The 21,249-nt window shown below is 36.5% G+C and overlaps 1 protein-coding gene across 1 annotated transcript; it reads left to right on the forward strand.

Moving 5' to 3' along the window:
• The first annotated feature begins 1 nt into the window (after position 1).
• Positions 2-21,081, forward strand: fkbp10b (FKBP prolyl isomerase 10b). Its single transcript, XM_048186098.1, has 10 exons — positions 2-317; positions 894-1,039; positions 5,547-5,736; positions 6,263-6,408; positions 8,807-8,996; positions 9,083-9,228; positions 13,849-14,038; positions 14,746-14,888; positions 17,638-17,801; positions 19,433-21,081. Exons 1-10 carry the CDS (start codon positions 124-126, stop codon positions 19,619-19,621), a joined length of 1,698 nt encoding a protein of 565 aa, XP_048042055.1. The 5' UTR covers positions 2-123; the 3' UTR covers positions 19,622-21,081.
• Positions 21,082-21,249: the final 168 nt, after the last annotated feature.

The raw sequence follows: 21,249 nt of genomic DNA on the forward strand, positions 1-21,249 counted from the left end.
GCCCGCAAGCAACATCCCAGTTTGAGATCTTCCACGTTTACACATCCGAACTCCTCCTACAAGAGCCCACAACTCACTGTCGAGCCCTCACAAGCCTCACTCACAGTCTACACTTTCCTTAAAATGCTACAGAGGATTATTTTGAGTTTATTGCTGGCGACATGGTTCTATGTGGACTGTAACCCCGGGCCGATCGACGATATTGCAGTTGATCGATACTTCATTCCCAAGCGATGCGTCAGAGAAGTGAAATCAGGAGATTTCGTGCGTTATCACTATAACGGCACTTTTACTGACGGAAAACGGTTTGACTCTAGGTGAGGTGATCCAGCCTGAGTGATGAATTCTTTGCATCTTGCACATTACTTTTTGCTTCTGTCGGCGATACCATTGGGTTTGGTTTTCAGGTGTACCTTGATTTTCTGGACATGCACCGTTAGCTTTTATATGTGGTAAAAATAGGCTACTTGCATGATTTTCATTTTAGTATCTTTTGTAGTATGATGCAAATACTAGGTTTATTCAAGATGGTTTACTCAAGTCTCTTTAGCAAAAACAATAGTAAGATTGCATATTATTATGATGACTGTGTGAGCTTCATTCATGCAACTTTTTTGGTCATCATGGTGTACCCTACGTGGACAAAAACTTGGTTTTGGGCCTCCTCAGCCTCGTGCATTTTTTCTATGCAATTAGGAATCCCAGGATTTAATACATGATATACACTGCAGCAATATTTTCCTGTAAGCTGCTTTGAAATGGTGTAGAGGTACATTGAAAGAGCTATTTAAATAAAATTGGTTTGAATTAAAATACTCTTGATTGGTGTTCATGTGCTGTATGTCACTTTGAGAATACATATAAAGTAAGGTAATTTTCTGTTTTAATTGCAGCTATGATAAGGGGGCTGCATTCTTTGGACAGGTGGGCCATAAGTGGCAGTTTGCTGGCGTGGACAAGGGCATTCTGGGTATGTGTGTGAATGAGCGTCGGAGGATCACTGTGCCCCCCCACCTGGCCTACAGTAGCCAAGCAGCAGGTAATATACTCAAACACAACTTTTACATTGATAAAATGTACATACTAGTTCATTTGTTCAAACTTTCAAAGCAGCCCAAAAAACTATTTGGACCCACAGTTCTTAAACACAGCCTTAAAATTTTTGGGACTGGGCATTAGATATCAAAGCAAGTATATTCAATAATGCGAAAACTCCTGTCTTTCCACTTCTATCTTCTTTTTGTGAAACGCTTATTAAAATAAGTGGCATTTGGTTGAAGTACCTCCTGAGATTAATATTTTAACAATTTAGTGCACATTTGTATGTTCACAGTTCTCAGCATGTAGTTGGTTAATGGTAATGGTCTCATCTTTGTAGCTGGTGGATTGAAACTTTTTTTTTTTTTTTTTTTTTTTTTAGTTGTGATAGTGTCTCAGTTCACATTACATTCACACTGGTGTTTTAGGAACCCGATCAAATGTAATTATTATTATTATGGGCCAAGCACCGAAGGTGTGTAGGCACCTATTGTAATCAGTGGCGTTCTTCTTCTTCTTCCGCTCTGGGAGTCTATGGCAGCCCATGAAACCGCTTGTGGGAAAGTTATGAAATTTGGCACACTGATAGAGGATAGTCTGAAATGTCAACATAGCAAATTTGGAGTCTCTAACTCAATCCCTCTAGTGCCATCAACTGTCCAAATTTGCTCTTACGTTTGTGCTAATAACTTTTTCTCCTCTGATTCCTTGACTCATGCCGATTCGATTGCACCATATGACTTCATTTTGTGTCATGACAATTTGTGCAAAAAACCTACTTTTTCGAACTCGTTCTAAACACTTTGTTCGATTTTCATGAAAATCAGATCAGATCATCTTCAGACCATGCTCACAAAAATTTATTAAAAGCTTTTTGATTAACTCAACCATTCTTGAATAACACGCAAATTAATTTAACGTAGAGCACCCCAAATTGTACTCAATACTATATCTCCGCAATGCTTTATAATATTCAGACCAAACTTGGTACATGTCATCCCAAGCATGACTAGAGACTACATGCTGAGTTTTAGCACAACGCCACCTACTGGTCCGGAGATATGAAAAATGGCTATTTTTGCTTATAACTTCTAAATGGTTTAAATGTGGTCTCGTCAGATTCGGGGCATCCTGCTGAGATATCAGCCATTTTGGGTGTCAGCCATTTTGAATTTTGTGCCAAAATGCTGTATTTTATGAACACACTAGTGTATCGTTACGAAACTCGGTATGGGTCATCAGCACGATAACCCTGAAGAAGCCTGAGAAGTTTCAAGTCAGCGCCACCTAGTGGTACGATCAAATATTCAAATGCTTATAACTTTGGGTGTGGTCGATTTATTTTCACTGGAGTCATCTCCTTTGACTCCTGAATCCTTGCCAAGTCCAATGATACCAAACATGCTAGGTTTTGACTTACGGTTTGTGCGAAGTGGTGATTGAGCGCTTAAAAAACATTTGTGAATATCTTCTAAACCGTTACTCCGATCGAGACAAAATCACCATAGGAAACACAGAACCTTAGCTGGTTAACTAAATGCTAATGCCCAAATGTCAAAATTTTGATAAGAAGTGGCAAAAAAATCTAAAAAAATGTCATCCATGGATCATTTTTTATGTTCTCATGCATATAAATGTTTATAACTCCAAAACGAAATGAGATACTTTCACCAAATTTGACACATGTATGGGCTCACTCTGAGGACACATAAAAAAAGTGGTTGGATTGTGCATCTTGGTGGCACTATAATTGAACAAAACATGAAATTGCCATTAATTACAATACAGTATTATATGAAATGCTATATTATATGAATGCATTGGTGTACCATTACGAAACTCAGTATGTGTCATGGGCACACTGCTCTGAAGGTTTGCAAATGGTTTCAAGACAGCGACACTTTGTGTTCAAACATTGTAATAACATAAAAAAAAAATGTTAATAGATTTATATAAATGTGGCCTATTGTAATGAGAATGGTCTTAATAGATTCCGTGGGTCATGCTGAGAACATTGATGCCAATTTTGCCATAGTCAGCCAAATTTCCTGTCCGCCAGTTTGATTTTCTTTAAAAACATACTTTTTCAAACTACTCCTTGACCATTGGTCCAATTTTCACCAAAATCGAATCGTATCATCTTTAGACCATGTAGGTAAAATGTTATGGATTTCGTGTTGATAGACGAAAACCCTTTTCCCTTTTCGTATACCACAGCAACAAATTTGAGGCATGATGCCAAAATGACTCTTGAGGCTGTATCTCTGCAATGCTTGGCATATTGACACCAGTTTTTGCGATTTTCATTGTCACCTCAGTCTGACCATACCACATTAATTTGGTCACAGCGCCTCCTATTGGTCGAAAGTGATAAACCAGTAAATCTTTATTATTGACTGTATTTGTGGTTTTTCAGCTCTTTTGCCTAAAATGATCTTAATAGATCTTTAATTGCTCACTGTTGCAGTTGGTCTGATGCTCACAGTCATGTTGGCTGGCTTGTTGTGCTGCTTTTGTGCTTGGCCCTGTAAATGCTGCTTGCAGCTTTAATTCTTAATATTTTTATGTTTTAAATCTATTTACCAAATGAATACAGAAATATATTACTGTTATAATTTACAATTGTACTGTAAAAGAAAATGTTGAATATTTGATCATTATAATAATAATTGTATTTTACACTATATGTTACAATACTAATTGTTAAATTCTTCACTTTCAAATGTTTCCTCTGTCTATAAAACATATTTTGTTGGAATGTACTGCTTTGAATGTCATTAGTCAATGTTTTTTTACACAGAAAGTTCTTTAAAGGTGCCCTAGATTCAAAAATTGAATTTACCTCGGCATAGTTAAATAACAAGAGTTCAGTACATGGAATGCAGTGAGTCTCAAACTCCATTGTTTCCTCCTTCTTATATAAATCTCATTTGTTTAAAAGACCACAGAAGAACAGGCGAATCTCAACATAACACCGACTGTTACGTAACAGTCGGGGTGTACGCCCCCAATATTTGCATATGCCAGCCCATGTTCCCAATTTTATGAAAGGCATTAGACAAGGGCAGAACATCTGGATCTGTGCACAGCTGAATCAACAGACTAGGTAAGCAAGCAAGGACAACAGCAAAAAATGGCAGATGGAGCAATAATAACTGACATGATTCATGATAACATGATATTTTTAGTGATATTTGTAAATTGTCTTTCTAAATGTTTCGTTAGCATGTTGCTAATGTACTGTTAAATGTGGTTAAAGTTACCATTGTTTCTTACTGTATTCACGGAGACAAGAGCCGTCGCTATTTTCATTTTTAAACACTTGCAGTCTGTATAATGCATAAACACAACTTCATTCTTTATAAATCTCTCCAACAGTGTAGCATTAGCCGTTAGCCACGGAGCATACTATCAAACTCATTCAGAATCAATGTAAACATCAAAATAAACACTGTACTTACGCGATTAGACATGCTGCATGACGAACACTTTGTAAAGATCCATTTTGAGGGTTATATTAGCTGTTTGAACTTTTGTTATGTTGTTTAAGGCAAGCACGAGCTCCGTGGGCGTGGAGCACGAGATTTAAAGGGCCACACACCCTGAATCGGCTCATTTCTAATTATGTCCCAAAATAGGCAGTTAAAAAAATGAATTAAAAAAAATCTATGGAGTATTTTGAGCTGAAACTTCACAGACACATTCAGGGGACACCTTAGACTTATATTACATCTTTTAAAAAAAAGTTCTAGGGCACCTTTAATGGATGTTTTCAAAAATGTTTCACCAGGAACAATCTTAAGTTTTTTTTAATCAAATATTGAAATGAAAAATCTTAATAATGTTTGTTATAGCTATGTGAGTTGATTATGAACTGTTGTTTTTTACTATTACTGTGCTAATTATGTTTATTTATTTATTTTTAATGTTGTTCTTGCCATGAAAATAGCCATAGATGCTGATATGGCAATAAACAAACAAACAAACAAACAAACAATCACTTTCAAATGTTCAAAGCCTCAAGCTTTAAATGTTCCTTTTATTTAGGTGGAATACTACTAAAATGCTGTAAACTGCCCACAAAAAAAATGTTGGAAATTATGTGAATGTATAAAAGTGAATACGTTGAATTCCTAAATGCATATTAAACTCACAGCACATGTAGAGAGTTTTCTGCATTTACAGTGAACAGAGAAGCTCTCAGATGCTGAATACACCCGATCACTAGCTGCTCACAAAGGCGCACTTAGCTCTGAAACACGCAGCAGCACATCAGACTATAGTTGTTTTGCAGCCTTTTGATTTAATTATTGCCCTAAACAATATCACATCTCTCATGCAGCCCCATTTATATTTTAATTTTACATTGGATATAATTATTAGTTTTTATCAACTCACAAATCTCCTACAGTTCTCTCAAAACCCCCAGAGGTTGTGTACTATAAGAAATTTATGAACCACTAGCATTTGCGATCACTGTAATATGTATTCCTTCTGTGCCATTTTAGGTGGTACAGTGCCGCCAGACACAACATTAGTGTTTGATCTGGTTCTACTAGACGTCTTTAACAGAGCAGACCAGGTTCAGACCAAAGTCATCAGTACACCTAAAGACTGCAAGCGCTCAGTCATGAGGACTGACTTTGTGCGTTTTCACTTTAATGGGACATTGCTGGATGGCACCGTGTTTGACTCCAGGTTAGTGCTACTTTCTGTCCCAGTTGATGGAATTGCAAAAAATAATGATTGTTTTCAAACAGGTTTCTTGAATGCTCCTGTCCCAAACTCACACTCTTCACACTTTTTAAGTGTTACTACTTGTTTCAGAATGTTTAGAGAAGTAACATTCCCTTTATGTTAGCAAAATGATCAAATTTAATTGTTGCCTAAACGTTTGCATAACCAAGAAAAAATGTTTTAAAACATTTAAAAAAATAATGAACATTCAGAAATAACAATTTTATCACTTAATTGGAACGTTAACAGAACGTTCCTGGAACATATTTTTTTGTTAGCTGGACAGAGCCACAGGGTTTACACTTGTAAATCATTTTACATATGTCTTAGCAGTAGTTGTCTTTGTATATTAAGCTTGCATAAGAGAATGTATTCTAACATTTAAAAAAATAATATTAAAGTACGGACACACATAATATATCAGATGTACCCATTTTGAACTGTTGCACAGATGTATGTTGACTAATCTTATATGAGCATCTTGCAGCTACAAGCGTTCCCAGACGCAGGATTCTGTGGTTGGAGAAGGTTTGCTCATAAAAGGCTTGGATGAAGGGTTACTGGGCATGTGTGTGGGAGAAATACGACACTTCATCATCCCTCCATTTCTGGCATATGGAGAAAAAGGATATGGTAAGCAAGCAAACCATTTGCATGTGTATATATAAAGAACATCCAATTCTTTATCAGTCATAGATTTTAATTAAAATCTTGGAAATTGTTCCATTCTTTAATGTTGGACTTTACACACTTGAAATTGTCAACTCAGTGTCAGTGTAATTCTGGGTTATCTTGCTCCATGTTTCTCACTGTTCATGCCTTATGTTAGTTATTAACTAATGGTTAATTTCAGGGTAATTGGGTTTTGCAGATTTCACACTGCACATTCGTAAACCTTGGGTTCTCATTCAGTTATCAATCAGATGAATAACATTGTCTGGACAATAACAAATCACAACCTGTTTTAGTAACTGCTAATGGCTGGAATACACAACAAGATTTCAGACTGATTCTGTGTCTGATTCTCAGTTGTGTATGATGGCCAGTTTTTCCTCTGTAACACTGACAGTGTTGGCAAGTATATGATGTCTATTAAATAAAAAAAATAAATAAAAAAAAGTTAATTTTTTACAAGTCGTGTAGTGTATTCCAGCCTTTACAAACCTAGAGGAGTAATACAATCGGATGTTTCTAAAAATAAAAAAAGAAGTAAAAAGTTTCTGAAAACTGTGACCTGCGAGCAAAGGCACCCTTTGTGTTAGGGGTCGATTTGACCCACATATTTTTTATGTTCAAAAGCTGCAGACACAAAATTAAAACATTTCCTTGATTGACTACTTGTAGTGACTATTTGATTTGCACACGGAGGTGCAAATAACTTCAAATAGACTAAGTACAAACAGTATCTAACATAATTTGTTCTTGTTGTAAATAGTATCAATATTTGTACTTAGATATAGCCTCTGGCTTTTTTTTTGTCTGGTTCTCAAACCCTTGTGAGGGTAAAATGGGTTTCACACACTACTTTTCAGTGCTGCAACAGACTAGTATTTAAAATAGTCAAAAACTTCATTGCACAGTGAAACTCAAATAGATAAAGAAACTCTGAATTTTTGATATTGAAGACAAGTTTCGAGTCTTAGAGTCTTAAATTTCTCATTTATTTCACATTTTAGTCTTTGGCAAGCTGCAATAAAGGTTTTTAGTTGTTTTTTTTTTATCTGACAATGTTGTTTTTCAAAGTGTTGATTTTTGGTGAATTGCATGGAAACCACAGCACCATAGATGTAAAAAAAAAAAAGCTCAAAACACATCTGAGAAAAAGTAAAAATGTTCCAAGAAGAAATAGTTTAAAGGGATCATATAATGCCACTTTTACAAATAAGTCTCTGATGTCCCCAGAGTGTGTATGTGAAGATTTAGCTCAAAATACCCTACAGATAATTTTTTTATAGCATGTTAAATTTGTCACTTTTTGAGGGTGAGCAAAAACGCTCTGTTTTTGTGTGTCGCTTTAAAGGTGCCATAGAATTGAAAATTTAATTTACCTTGGCATAGTTGAATAACAAGAGTTCAGTACATGGAAATGACATACAGTGAGTCTCAAACAGCATTGTTTCCTCCTTCTTATGTAAATCTCATTTGTTTAAGAAGAACAGGCGAATCTCAACATAACACCGACTGTTACGTAACAGTCGGGATCATTAATATGTACGCCCCCAATATTTGCATATGCCAACTCATTGTTCAAGGCATTAGACAAGGGCAGGCAATATTAACGTCTGCATGCATGACGAACATTTTGTAAAGATCCATTTTGAGGGTTATATTAGCTGTGTGAACTTTGTTTATGCAATGTATTATAGAGTCGCAAGCTCGAGGGTGGGGAACGCGAGGATTTAAAGGGGAAGCAGCCTGAATCGGCACATATTTAATGATGCCCCAAAACAGGCAGTTATAAAAATTAATAAAAACAAATCTATGGGGTATTTTGAGCTGAAACTTCACAGACACATTCAGTGGACACCTTAGACTTATATTACATCTTGTGAAAAAGTGTTCTATGGCACCTTTAAAAGCAAATGAGCTGCTGCTCCTAAGAAGAGGGTGGAATTTCAAGAGCTCATGTTAGCAGCTCCAATTACTTCACATAGACTCACTGAAAATGTCAGAAACTGTTCAGCCTTTTATGTTCAAACCGAAGTCAGACAATGATGGACAGACTCAAGAAGAAGTGACAACATGTAGAATGCAACAGGATGTTTCTGAATGGTTAGTTGATGAATTTATGTAGTGATGTGGAGTTAACTACCTTAAAGTCATTTATTAGCATATTCTGTCATGATAATCTATAAATTGCTCATGTGGGAACTGTTGTAAGATGCTACAGAGCCAGAGAATATATGCTGAATGAAGATAGAACCGTCAAATTGACCCACAACACAACATGAGGGTTAAACCACGTCTCTTTCTGACTTTTCATTCTTTGTTTCCCTTTATTTTATCGTTCTTGCGTCTCTCTTTTCCCCAGGCACAGACATCCCTCCTCACGCCACAGTTGTGTATCACATTCTCCTGGAAGACCTCCACAACCCTAAAGATGACATCATTGTGGAGGTCAAGGAAGCGCCTGAACCATGTGCACGCAAGTCTGTTGCTGGCGACTACATCCGCTACCACTACAATGCCTCCTTCCTCAACGGCATCACATTTGACTCCAGGTTTATTTCCTGACTTTTATTTGCTTGCTTGTTATTTTAGGTTTGCAGTAGATGTAGATTCTGATGTATTACCTCTAATATCACAGTTATCAGCACAACCAGACGTACAACACATACATTGGACTGGGCTACATGATCGCAGGCATAGATAAAGGCTTGCAGGGTGTGTGTACAGGAGAGAGGAGAAGAATCATCTTGCCGCCTCACCTTGCGTATGGCCAGCAGGGGGCAGGTTAGATGATCTTAATGCATTTTAAAGGACCTGTTTGCCAATGAAAGTGTGTTTCGCCAGGGTACGTACGCCAGGGTTAGAAATGTACTTTTACATAAAGGGCCAATATTTGTGTCCTGGAATTGATTTCCAGGTGCATTTTTTTTTTTTTATTTATACAATTTTATATTTTTATAATTACATACCATAATAAATGTATCTGTGTTTTCTTTTATGTTGAATCCTTAAATTTATCCGATTACTTCAATCAATCAATCAATCATAATACTACTGTTAGCAATTACATTTTATCAATCAACATCAACAAAAGCCATCTTTACAATGCAAAGGTGGAACAGAGGCATTTATGGCATTTACGTTTATGTACATGTATGTTTAATGCGGCTCAAAGCTGGCATACATGTATTCGGGTCAATAACGTGAAGGGTAATTTTTTGTCCAAAGGCCTTAAAGGGGACCTATTATGCAAAATTCACTTTTGCATGGTGTTTGGACATAAATGTGTGTTGGCAGTGTGTGAACACAACCACCCTATAGTAAAAATCCACCCACTCCTTTTTTAATCCCCATAAATCATAAGCAGTGTCTCAGAACAAGCCGTTTCCAGATCCCTGGCAGTGTGACGTCACAAAAGCCACAGGCCCCACCCACGATTCTTGACAGACACTGCCGTTTTAACATAGGACCGCCCTGAGCGAGATCACAGCGAGTCCGCCATTGCTGCACTGATAAGAATTTCTCCCAAGTGTTTTAAGAGCTCTGTAGATGGATGGATTAATCCACATAGCTCTCTCCATTTACTCCCTAAATCTGAGCTGCTGAAAACGAGGTGGATTAACTTGGTTTTCCAGGAAAATGCTCCCTCAGTTCTGCCGAAATTTGTTTATGTCTGCGTGAATCATTTCACACCGGACTGCTTAGTGAACGAATATCAATACAAAGGGACAATACAAAACAGACTGTGCTAAAAATGTGCTACTCAAGAATATACAAGTAAAAACTGTTCGTGATCCAGCTTACAGCCTCCAGAGTGATACTGGATACGACAGTAATGAAGGTGAGAGCACTTTATTACAGTTAATCTGAGTTTATTTACGGATATAAAGTTTAGCAATTTATTAAGCACCACCCAAAATGGCATAAGGTCTTTATATATTTGTTTACTGTTGTTGAGTGAAAACAGGCACTTCATCTTTTGTGTGAAGTACAATAAACATCATAAAACTCATCTGTAAAGTTTTGGCCATCATTCGGGCGGTACAACAGGCTTGTAGTAATATAGTGGATTAAAAACAAGAAGACAATATAATTTATAACCGTAATTTAACTAAACTATAACTGTTATATCTTCATGCAGCATATATTTGCAGTTTCTGACATTATAGTGCATCCTGACTGAATCCTGGAGAATCAGCTCTTGAAGCTCCGCCCTCTTAGACCGAGCGCAGCAGCTCATTTGCATTTAAAGGGACCGCACTGACATGGCGCGTTTTTGTCAAACAACTAAAAGTGGCAATTTTAACATGTTATAAAAAATTATCTGTGAGGTATTTTGAGCTAAAACTTCACATATACACTCTTGGGACATCAGAGACTTATTTTACATCTTGTAAAATGGGGCATAATAGGTCCCCTTTAATGATAATAAAAAACAAAGATATGACATCCAAAGTATGTAAGTAGTACATCTAGATCTCTTTTTTTTAATCCAAAAGGTTTTAATTATATTTTTATACATATAAAAATATTTTAAAGCAGAACTAAGTAACTTTTTTTACCTTCATAAATAGTTTTCTAAGTCCTTACGATGGTTAATTGACTTGTAGTGGTGTGTTTGAGGCGAGCACTAACCCCATCCGGCACGTCTACGCCAGAATACAGCACTTGCAAGTTGAGCTGCATCGACCCGACACAATCTCGCCTCATGTTCACGTTCACGCGAGAGTGACAAAATGCTTTACGGTAATTCAAAAACAATGTACATATTATGACTTTATAAGACAATTTCGAAAATTACCCACCTCCATCAAGTGTACTGTATTTGCAAATTACCCACCTCCTCTTTCTTGTACTGTATTTGCAAAACTACTGTGCTGGTGAGCGTTGTAGTCGTAGTCCAGAGCTGCGCTTGGAGTATTTACGACAGTGTGATTGACTGAAGGAAACTGTAGGGGGAGCTTCGCAAATCTTACTGAGTTCCGCTTTAAAGATTTTGAAGTGTCAAAAAGTCAGTTGGTTTAAACGTCCAAAGGCTAATACAGCCATTTCATTTTTTAAAATATCATAAAATATAATAGGGGATATATATTTTTTATTATGGCATGATTTTATAACATCACATATAACATAGTGCAAAATGGTATTAAATTTATGTGTAGAAGTCGTTGCTTCTATGAGAAAGAATGTCCGGAAAAATTAATTTCATTGATGTCATTTGGAGTAACCAATATAAAAGGGACCATTTTGGATCAAGTCATGTGCTCAATATCATGTTAAAGGATGTGATATCATTCAGACGCCTGCACAGGACCCACACGGTCATTAAGAAAAGTAACTAACTCTCTCTTAACTATTTGAAAAAATCGTTTTCACTTGCTCATACACATGTCCCGAAACATCAGGTCATTCAGTACAAACGCTATTAAACATGGAAAATGTAATATTTTAAAAAATTGTACTAAATATAAAATGTTTGATTGTCCTTTTGTTAGCTAGCTAGCAAGCAAGCTAACTAGCTAGCTATCTAGATATCAGCCTGTTAGCATTGTTAGAAAATATCATCATTCGGTATAACCAAAAGTGTAATTTATTAAAACTGAAATTTTGGTTAAACTAAATGACTTTTTTGGTAACAAATTTTGTCCATCTTGTAATAAATGACAAAAGCAGTGTTAATTGATTATAAAAAACACATAATCTCAATATTAACACTTAATAAAACTTCAAAATTAATTATATCTCCATTATATTTTTTTGACACTTTTAAAAACCTTATTCGCCAGTGACCCATTCACACAATTGCATAATGTACATACCTTACATAAACTATATAAATAAAAAAAACAGGAACTCATTTCAGGTTAGGGCTGCAGTATTATGACAAATATCATTATTGTTGATTATTGCTCTTGATATTATAATATTGATTAATAATGTTAAAAGAATAAATACCTTTTGTGGAAACGACATGTCATATTATGTCTACAGAGTCAAAACAAGCTATGATCTGTTTATGAATTAGTTAATTGGTAATTATGCATTAGAAAATCTCATTTTCATATGGATTATTTTAGTATTATTTTAGTAAAAACAAAATGGTTATTCAAACTGGAAATAAATTACATACAGAAAGCAAGCAAAGAACGTCCAAGAAGCTGTCCATGACTTCAGTTTAGCGCCAGTTATGCACTCTCACAAAAACTATAATCAAAGAAGCTGTGTACACTGCAAAATTAATCTGTTGCTGACATCGTATCTGCACTTTGTTTATGATGAGAGAATTCATGAGAGTGCAGATTCAGAATTCAGTCAGTGATCTTGCTTACTGATTAAAACTCTGGTGTTTTCAGCATTGACTAATCGAAATGCCTCTGATTGGCCATTGCATTCATAAGCTCAACATAAATGTGTGTGATTAGTTATAATGCTCAACGTGTATAAAAAAAAAAAAAAATCAAATGCAACATATGCAGGTCTAAATGCAATGCCGCAATCAACACTTTTCATTCTTTTTCACTTTAATTGTGTCAGCCGTAATAGATTTAGTTTAATTGTCCAGGGGCGTGTTTTGCCCCATTATCCTGAATTTGGGGAGATTTTTTATTTATTTTTTCATTTTTGTGACGTTTTTGCCCCCAAGCCACCATTAATTTCTAGTCCTGGTATACACTCACATTAGATGAAGACTGTACTCAATAATTTTCTATAAAACTGTTTTAATTATGTATGGTGTGGGTCATCTCCATAAATATATTTGCCATGTTGAAATGAGGTGGCCCACTGTGTTTCATTAAAGGTTGGAGAAAATTCTCACTCATTGGCTTTCACGTTTATAGATACACTAGTAGCATAGTGTTGTTTGGTGATAAGAAGAGTGAAAATTAGACAGTGGAACCCATTTATTATTGAGCTTTACCAGTGGAGACAATGGGAGAACCACATGTACAGCCGAAGAAACAGAAAAGGTCTAAAGACAGAATGACAGACAAAAACAAAAACAAAAAAAAAAAAAACAGAAGTGCTAGTACCTTTTGTGCATTTCAAAATCATATTAGTATACGAGTATATAAATAATGTTCATAACATTTTGGAGTGAACTCTTGAGTAAATAAATCTCCTCAACCACTACCAGTGTACAGCATCCACCTCAGTGATGCAACGACGGCCATAGTGGGTAAGAACGCACATCTCACACACCACCTTATTGGTGGAGGGAAGACAGAAGGATAAAGCCAGTTAGTAGATGTATGCATGATTGGAGGTCTCCCATATAGGTACTGATCAGGCTAAGCGCGACTTAACTTCGAATAGGCGAGAGTTACAGTGTGAAGATAGATCCCGGGAATTCCCGTTTGCATTCAAAATGTGAATATGCAGTAAGTGTTGCTCTCTTTTGGTCAGGTAAGGACATCCCAGGTTCGGCCGTATTGGTCTTTGACATCCACGTGATAGACTTCCACGGTGTCAAAGATCCTGTACAGGTGGAGATCCTGCATAAATCTGAGGTGTGTAATGAAACCAGTGAGGTGAATGACTTCATTCAGTACCACTACAACTGCTCACTGCTGGACGGCACATTGCTCTTTACATCGTGAGTTTCCCCAATCATTTCATCAGATTTCACTCTGAAACTCATTTCACATATACAGTTTTTTCTATCTATCTATCTATCTATTAGGGCTGCGCGATTCTTGGTGCGTTTATGAAATCACAAAGGCTGTGATTATTTTTTTATGCGCAGCTTGTCAATGAAGTGAGTTTGAGTCACTTATAATGTACATTTGAAAAAGCAACACGTGTCAAACATCTTTCCAGACATGAGAAGCATTTTTTAACATCATGTCAAACAAAAGACAACATTTAATAACATGTTTTTACTCCAAACTCACTTCATAACGACAATTGAGCGTCCTTCTGTGAGATGATGTGGCTTCTTACACAGAATAAGGCAATCGTGTTTAATCTTCAATCTTCTTTAAGTCATTTCAATCTTCAGTTTATTCAGCTACAGGAATATGACGCGTGTTATCTTCTTCTGCGGCAGGGCATATTTGGAGTTTCTGCACGAGCGCCCTCTGGCTTTCAGATGGAGAAGCAATTACTACTAATCACAGAGCCGTACAGCTCTGACAAACTGATGAAATAATTGCAGCCTTTGCCAAATCACGTGTGGTTTAATCACCATAAATCGTGCAGCCCTACTATCTATCCATCTATCTATCTATCTGTCTGTCTGTCTGTCTGTCTGTCTGTCGTTTTATGATTTGGCTCAAATTTGTTGATCTTCCATCTTCGTAGGAGAGACTATGAGGCCCCACAGGATGTGCTGCTTGGAGGGGGTAAAATAATTGATGGCCTGGATGAGGGTCTTAGGAACATGTGTGTAGGAGAGAGACGGACAGTCATAGTGCCGCCACACCTTGGACATGGAGAGAAAGGAGGTGTGTTGAAGTTGTACTCTAAAAGGATGTAAGTCTCTGTTAACCGACCAGCCTTGCAAGCAGATATAATGCCACTTTAGCATTAGCCACCCACCACGTGCTGTTGACTGAGTGCCTGTGATGACAGGCTCAGTGACAAGGTAGCTAAATTGTATCTGTATGAAATAAGGTTAAATACTTGACGCTGTAAAAACGGGAGCAGGCTATGACAATACACCACATACGTCTGTAATAGTAGGAACATGGTGCTGATGACACATAACAGTTTAACTTGAGAAGGGTGAACGCCCCACCTTCACCAGAGATTTAGGATAATAAACTTGAGACAAACTGTCGGTTGCAAGTGAGCTTGCACATTATGAAAAATAGGGCTGAAAGTCCTTTATTTGCATCTGATGTAGCTGCACCTATCCTGAAGGAGTGCCGGGTGTACACATGAGGAGAATTGTCTCGGATCTTTAATACTTTAACGAGGCGTTGACTGAACCAGTAGTGAGTCATGGGGAGAGAGAGAAAAAGTGGAGTCACCTACATGTAAGGTCTGAGATTGACATTTAAGATTTTTAATCATTAAAAATAGGACAGAAAGTAGTGTGCTTTTTGTCAATGATTATTAAGTGTCTGTGGCTCAATTAATCAGTTTTAGAATGTTTAAGAAAAACAGAAAAGGAGCTTGAAGAGAAAGGAATATCAGAGAAGCACACATCTCAAGAAGTGAAGATCGCAAGTAAAATTAAGAGAATTGCAAGTTAAAAAAAAACTTACAATGAAGAAACCCATGAAATGCTAACACCGTGTCTACAACGGATGCGAGCGACACAACAAAAGACAATACAACCAATTATAATCAATGATGTTGTCTACACTGGATGCGACACAACAAATGCCCGGCAGTAAACTGATGCCTCGTTCTATTTATGACACTCCAAGCACTCGCGATACTTCTCTTAGGAAGGACAAATGGATTTGCAACAGTCGTTTTATCGCATCTTGTGTAGAAAGCTTGCATCAGTGGTCACATCTTTGAGAAGACGACGAACTGAGGATTTGGAAAAGAGGCTGGGGTGGTCTGAATACATCTAATGGAAAACTGGATCCCCTCCATAAAATTTCAAGAAACAGACATTAAAAGCAGAAAGTGGAAAAAGTGCAGACAGTGGAAATGAGAACTAGAAATAAAGTTCTACTACTGTATGTGACTGAAGGAAGGAGGTGAACTGAAACCATGCCAAGTCAACAGATTTGAGGGTAGAGAAGGCTAAAATGCTAAATCATTTATAATAAATACAGCAATTTACAGTGGGTACGGAAAGTATTCAGACCCTTAATTCAGATCCCTTAAATTTTTCACTCTTTGTTATATTGCAGCCATTTGCTAAAATCATTTAAGTTCATTTTTTTTTCCTCATTAATGTACACACAGCACCCCATATTGACAGAAAAACACAGAATTGTTGACATTTTTGCAGATTTATTAAAAAATAAAAACTGAAATATCACATGGTCCTAAGTATTCAGACCCTTTGCTGTGACACTCATATATTTAACTCAGGTGCTGTCCATTTCTTCTGATCATCCTTGAGATGGTTCCACACCTTCATTTGAGTCCAGCTGTGTTTGATTATACTGATTGGACTTGATTAGGAAAGCCACACACCTGTCTATATAAGACCTTACAGCTCACAGTGCATGTCAGAGCAAATGAGAATCATGAGGTCAAAGGAACTGCCTGAAGAGCTCAGAGACAGAATTGTGGCAAGGCACAGATCTGGCCAAGGTTACAAAAACATTTCTGCTGCACTTAAGGTTCCTAAGAGCACAGTGGCCTCCATAATCCTTAAATGGAAGACGTTTGGGACGACCAGAACCCTTCCTAGAGCTGGCCGTCTGGCCAAACTGAGCTATCGGGGGAGAAGAGCCTTGGTGAGAGAGGTAAAGAAGAACCCAAAGATCACTGTGGCTGAGCTCCAGAGATGCAGTCGGGAGATGGGAGAAAGTTGTAGAAAGTCAACCATCACTGCAGCCCTCCACCAGTCAGGGCTTTATGGCAGAGTGGCCCGACGGAAGCCTCTCCTCAGTGCAAGACACATGAAAGCCCGCATGGAGTTTGCCAGGATGGTGAGAAATAAGATTCTCTGGTCTGATGAGACCAAGATAGAACTTTTTGGCCTTAATTCTAAATGGTATGTGTGGAGAAAACCAGGCACTGCTCATCACCTGTCCAATACAGTCCCAACAGTGAAGCATGGTGGTGGCAGCATCATGCTGTGGGGGTGTTTTTCAGCTGCAGGGACAGGACGACTGGTTGCAATCTAGGGAAAGATGAATGCGGCCAAGTACAGGGATATCCTGGACGAAAACCTTCTCCAGAGTGCTCAGGACCTGCAAAGATGTCAACAATTCTGTGTTTTTCTGTCAATATGGGGTGCTGTGTGTACATTAATGAGGAAAAAAAAATGAACATAAATGATTTTAGCAAATGGCTGCAATATAACATAGAGTGAAAAATTTAAGGGGTCTGATATATATATATATATATATATATATATATATATATATATATATATATATATATATATATATATATATATTCAGTATATATTATATATTTTATATATTTGTATATTTATATATCATTATATATATTTTTGGAGTCTTCAAACAGCATAGAATAATGAAGAATAATTAATTCTTGTCAATCCCTGATGACAAAATGAAATATTGTTGTCCTGTTCTCTTGTTTTCCTAGCTGGTATTGTCCCAGGGAGTGCAGTGCTACGGTTCGAACTGGAGCTGGTATCTCTGCAGAAGGGGGTTCCTGAGGGCTACCTGTTCGTTTGGCTTGAAGATAGTCCAGTTCAGCTCTTTGAGGCTCTAGACATCAACCAGGACCAACAGGTCCCTTTAGAGGAGGTCAGTTTATGATTCTTGTAGGGCCCTATGAAATCCATTTTATTTTTTCACAGATTCTGTTTTATTTCTTCTCATAGGAATCTGTTTTAGCTAACCTTTTCCTAATGAGCCTACTGCGTTTTAGATTATGGGAGGCAATTCCGGTTTGGGGAAGTTCCACACAAAATGACCGAAACAAGTCATTTCAAATCATAAGGCTGCACTAAAAATAATCCTTATCCGCCAGTTTGACTGAATGAACTGTAAAGTTTTCTTCTTGTTCTTTTTTCAGACCATAGGAGAATAACGTAACACTTGGTATTTTAATGCGACATGGTATTGTATAACATGGAAGGAACTCTTTTGAGTCCCTGAATTCTTTTCCTCCTGATTATTTTCTTTCTTTTTTTTTTTTTTGCTCTCGCATATGTTACATAATACAGACATATATCACTACAGTGATATTTAAAATGTCTGTAATAATCAAGCTTTTGGGATTATTCATGGTCTGTTGTAGTAATTTGTTAATGCTTTTACACTTTCAGTGTTTGATGGTTGAAGGGTGAGCAGAATAATGTAATCTCATAGTATCCAGTTTTTGAAATTGGAGTAATACATTTCAGTAATCATAAAGCATGTCTAATTAACTGAAATCAGGAAACTAATACAATTTTACAACAATTTATTAAAAGCATAACAAAAATAAAAATTTTAGGGCCCTTGAAATTTTAGATTTTTTCCTGAATTCGGTTTTATTTTTGCCAAATTCTGCATTCTGTTTTAATTATTTTTGGATTTCGTTTTATTGGTTAAATAATTTTAAATAATCAAAAATCATGTCTAATCAATTGAATTCATAAAACTTTTAACTATTTAATTACTACATTTTCCACAATAATAGTACCCTATTAAATATTTTATTTTTTCATAAATTGTGTTCAAACTGCTTTTATAAAACGGTTGCCACACAATACAAACATTAAAGCTAAAAAATATGTATCAATGCAACTTTCCTGAAGTAAAATCATTAAAAGGCTTCCTTCCGCTGGAAAAAAATAGTCCCTGACTGTGAACAGCAACAGAAGTTACATTTAGTACACCATTAGATGGCAGCAAAGATTGTCTTTATGAGGGAGTCACTCAGTCGCAAAGACTTTTTTGAAACTTGTCGTGAACACAAATGACAAATGCTTTGACTAGCGCTGTTAGTGTCGTCAGGGGTCGGGAAAACCCATTAAATGTTAAAAGGACAATATCATCGCAGACATTTAAACAGATTTTTATTATGAACATAGGACTGACCTGGAGGAAAATGCTCATTTTGAATGCATCTCTCTCACAACTCTCTTCTACGTAATACAGTAAGCTTCAATGAAAAAAATAAATAGTGAACAAACATATGTTTACGTTGCTAAGAGTGGTTGCTAAGACAGACGCAGCAGCATACACATTTAGATGCGCAGCGATACTTGTGTAATGCGGTCAGTATGTTTTCGGGAATTTTACAACGGCTTTGAATGCGGCTCAACCAATCAGAATCAAGGGCTGGAACTATCCATTTTATAATGCTTGTTTTAGAATGTGTCTCAGTCTTTGTTAGGAAAGCAATTTTTTAGATTTAAACCTCGCTTTCCTACCATGTCTCTCCGCAGTTTTCACAGTTCATCAAACAGCAGGTATTAGAAGGGAAAGGTCGTCTGAAACCAGCTCAAGATCCAGACAGTGTCATCATAGACATGTTCAAGAACCAGGACAGGAACGCTGATGGTCTGATCACTCTGGATGAACTAAAACTAAAAGCAGATGAAGATGCAGAGAAAGCACGTCATGAAGAACTGTAAAACCTACACAAACACATGTGAATGTACATGCATTCAGAAAAAGAACAAAGCAACAGACTCATACTCCTGGGGCTGAAAACCAGACCAACAAACTTTCCAGTATTAAAAGTGTACATTTGAGTGTTACATATTTTTATACTTCGAAAAATGTCAGATCTCTAAATGCATTTGTGCCATTGAATAAAAAGTTTCAAACTAAAGTGTTTGCAAACATTTTATTTTGAAATGAAACAACTACATTTACAAAAAAAGTATTCAAGTGAGCTATTTTAGTTTACTTTTTTTGGAATGAAAAAAATATTCATTCATACTTTGCTGAATCAATACCTAAATAGGAACCTAGTAGTGTGTACTGGACTAGTAAGTGCAAAAATAGTATGGTAAATGGTAAACACAGACAGGATTTAAACCTAGTCCAAAAATGCATGTTTGAGCTGTTTTAACAGAAAGAAACTTGCACTGACATATCTTAAAATAGCACACTTAGAAGTTTACTTTTCTTTTCTTTTTTTAAGGGTTTTCAGAGGTTCCTCATGCATGATGTATTTGTTCATTCTTCCTATTATAATGCTCTTCTGTGATGGATGATTTTCTAGCTATAAATATTTTTGGGGTTGAGTAGAGGTTTTAAGCATACAACACATTTTAATTTTTTGTTGGATGTAGTGGTGTTTAATATGGTACCATTTCTGCCTTATCTTTGCATTGGTTTCTACTGGACTTTTTGTATATAGATTTGTGTCCATTATTCACCAAATATTAAATATTTAAGTGAAAAATACACTTGACTGGCAAAGGGTATGCTCTAATGGTCATATGACATTTTTGGGAAAAGTCTTGGGCATTAATGAGATAATGTGAAAGACTGTGGCAAGGAAAAACTACCTAAGATTTGTAGATAAATGAAGAAACCTTGGAACCAAGACTCAAGTCGACATCAATAGACTTCCAGCAGGCAACACTGAAATCGCAGTTCACCAAAACACAATGTCTGTTGTCCTCTAACTCAAACACTTTGGTTGTTGTAACTTTGTGACCTTGATTGAGGCTTAGGGATTATAGTATGATCACAAAATCAAAACTATCTGATATACTTAATTTTATAGTGTGGATTGATTCATCAGAATGTTACTCCAGACTTATTCTTTGTCTTTACTTGGAAACTAACAAGTATCCAATGTAATGTAACAATGATGAAATAGGACTGACATGCTCAGATTCTGCTGCATTTTGAACCAACTGAAGCTTGTTGTACCTTATAGTAATCTAGCTGAAGTTTCCCACACTGCTATTCATATCTGTAACATTTTTAGCATCAAACACTGACTACTGTTACAGAAAAGATTGGTTAGGTTTAGTTACTTGTAATTATGCATAATTTACTGTTATTAATATAGTAAGTACATGTAGTAACATGTAACTATGTCACCTTACAATAAAGTGTTACCCATTCTCCCCAAGCATTTGTAGAAAATATTCAACTTTATTATTTTCATTGTCATTTCACCATGGTATTTCGCCTTACAGGTTTGATGCTCAAACCGTGATACTATATTGCTCACAGCGACGGTCCATTTTCACACGCTGTCAGTGCATCAGTTGGGGAATAATCATATTCTATCTGAAAA

This window comes from Megalobrama amblycephala, linkage group LG3 (genome assembly GCF_018812025.1).
Source record: "Megalobrama amblycephala isolate DHTTF-2021 linkage group LG3, ASM1881202v1, whole genome shotgun sequence".
Classification (NCBI taxonomy): Eukaryota; Metazoa; Chordata; class Actinopteri; order Cypriniformes; family Xenocyprididae; genus Megalobrama; species Megalobrama amblycephala.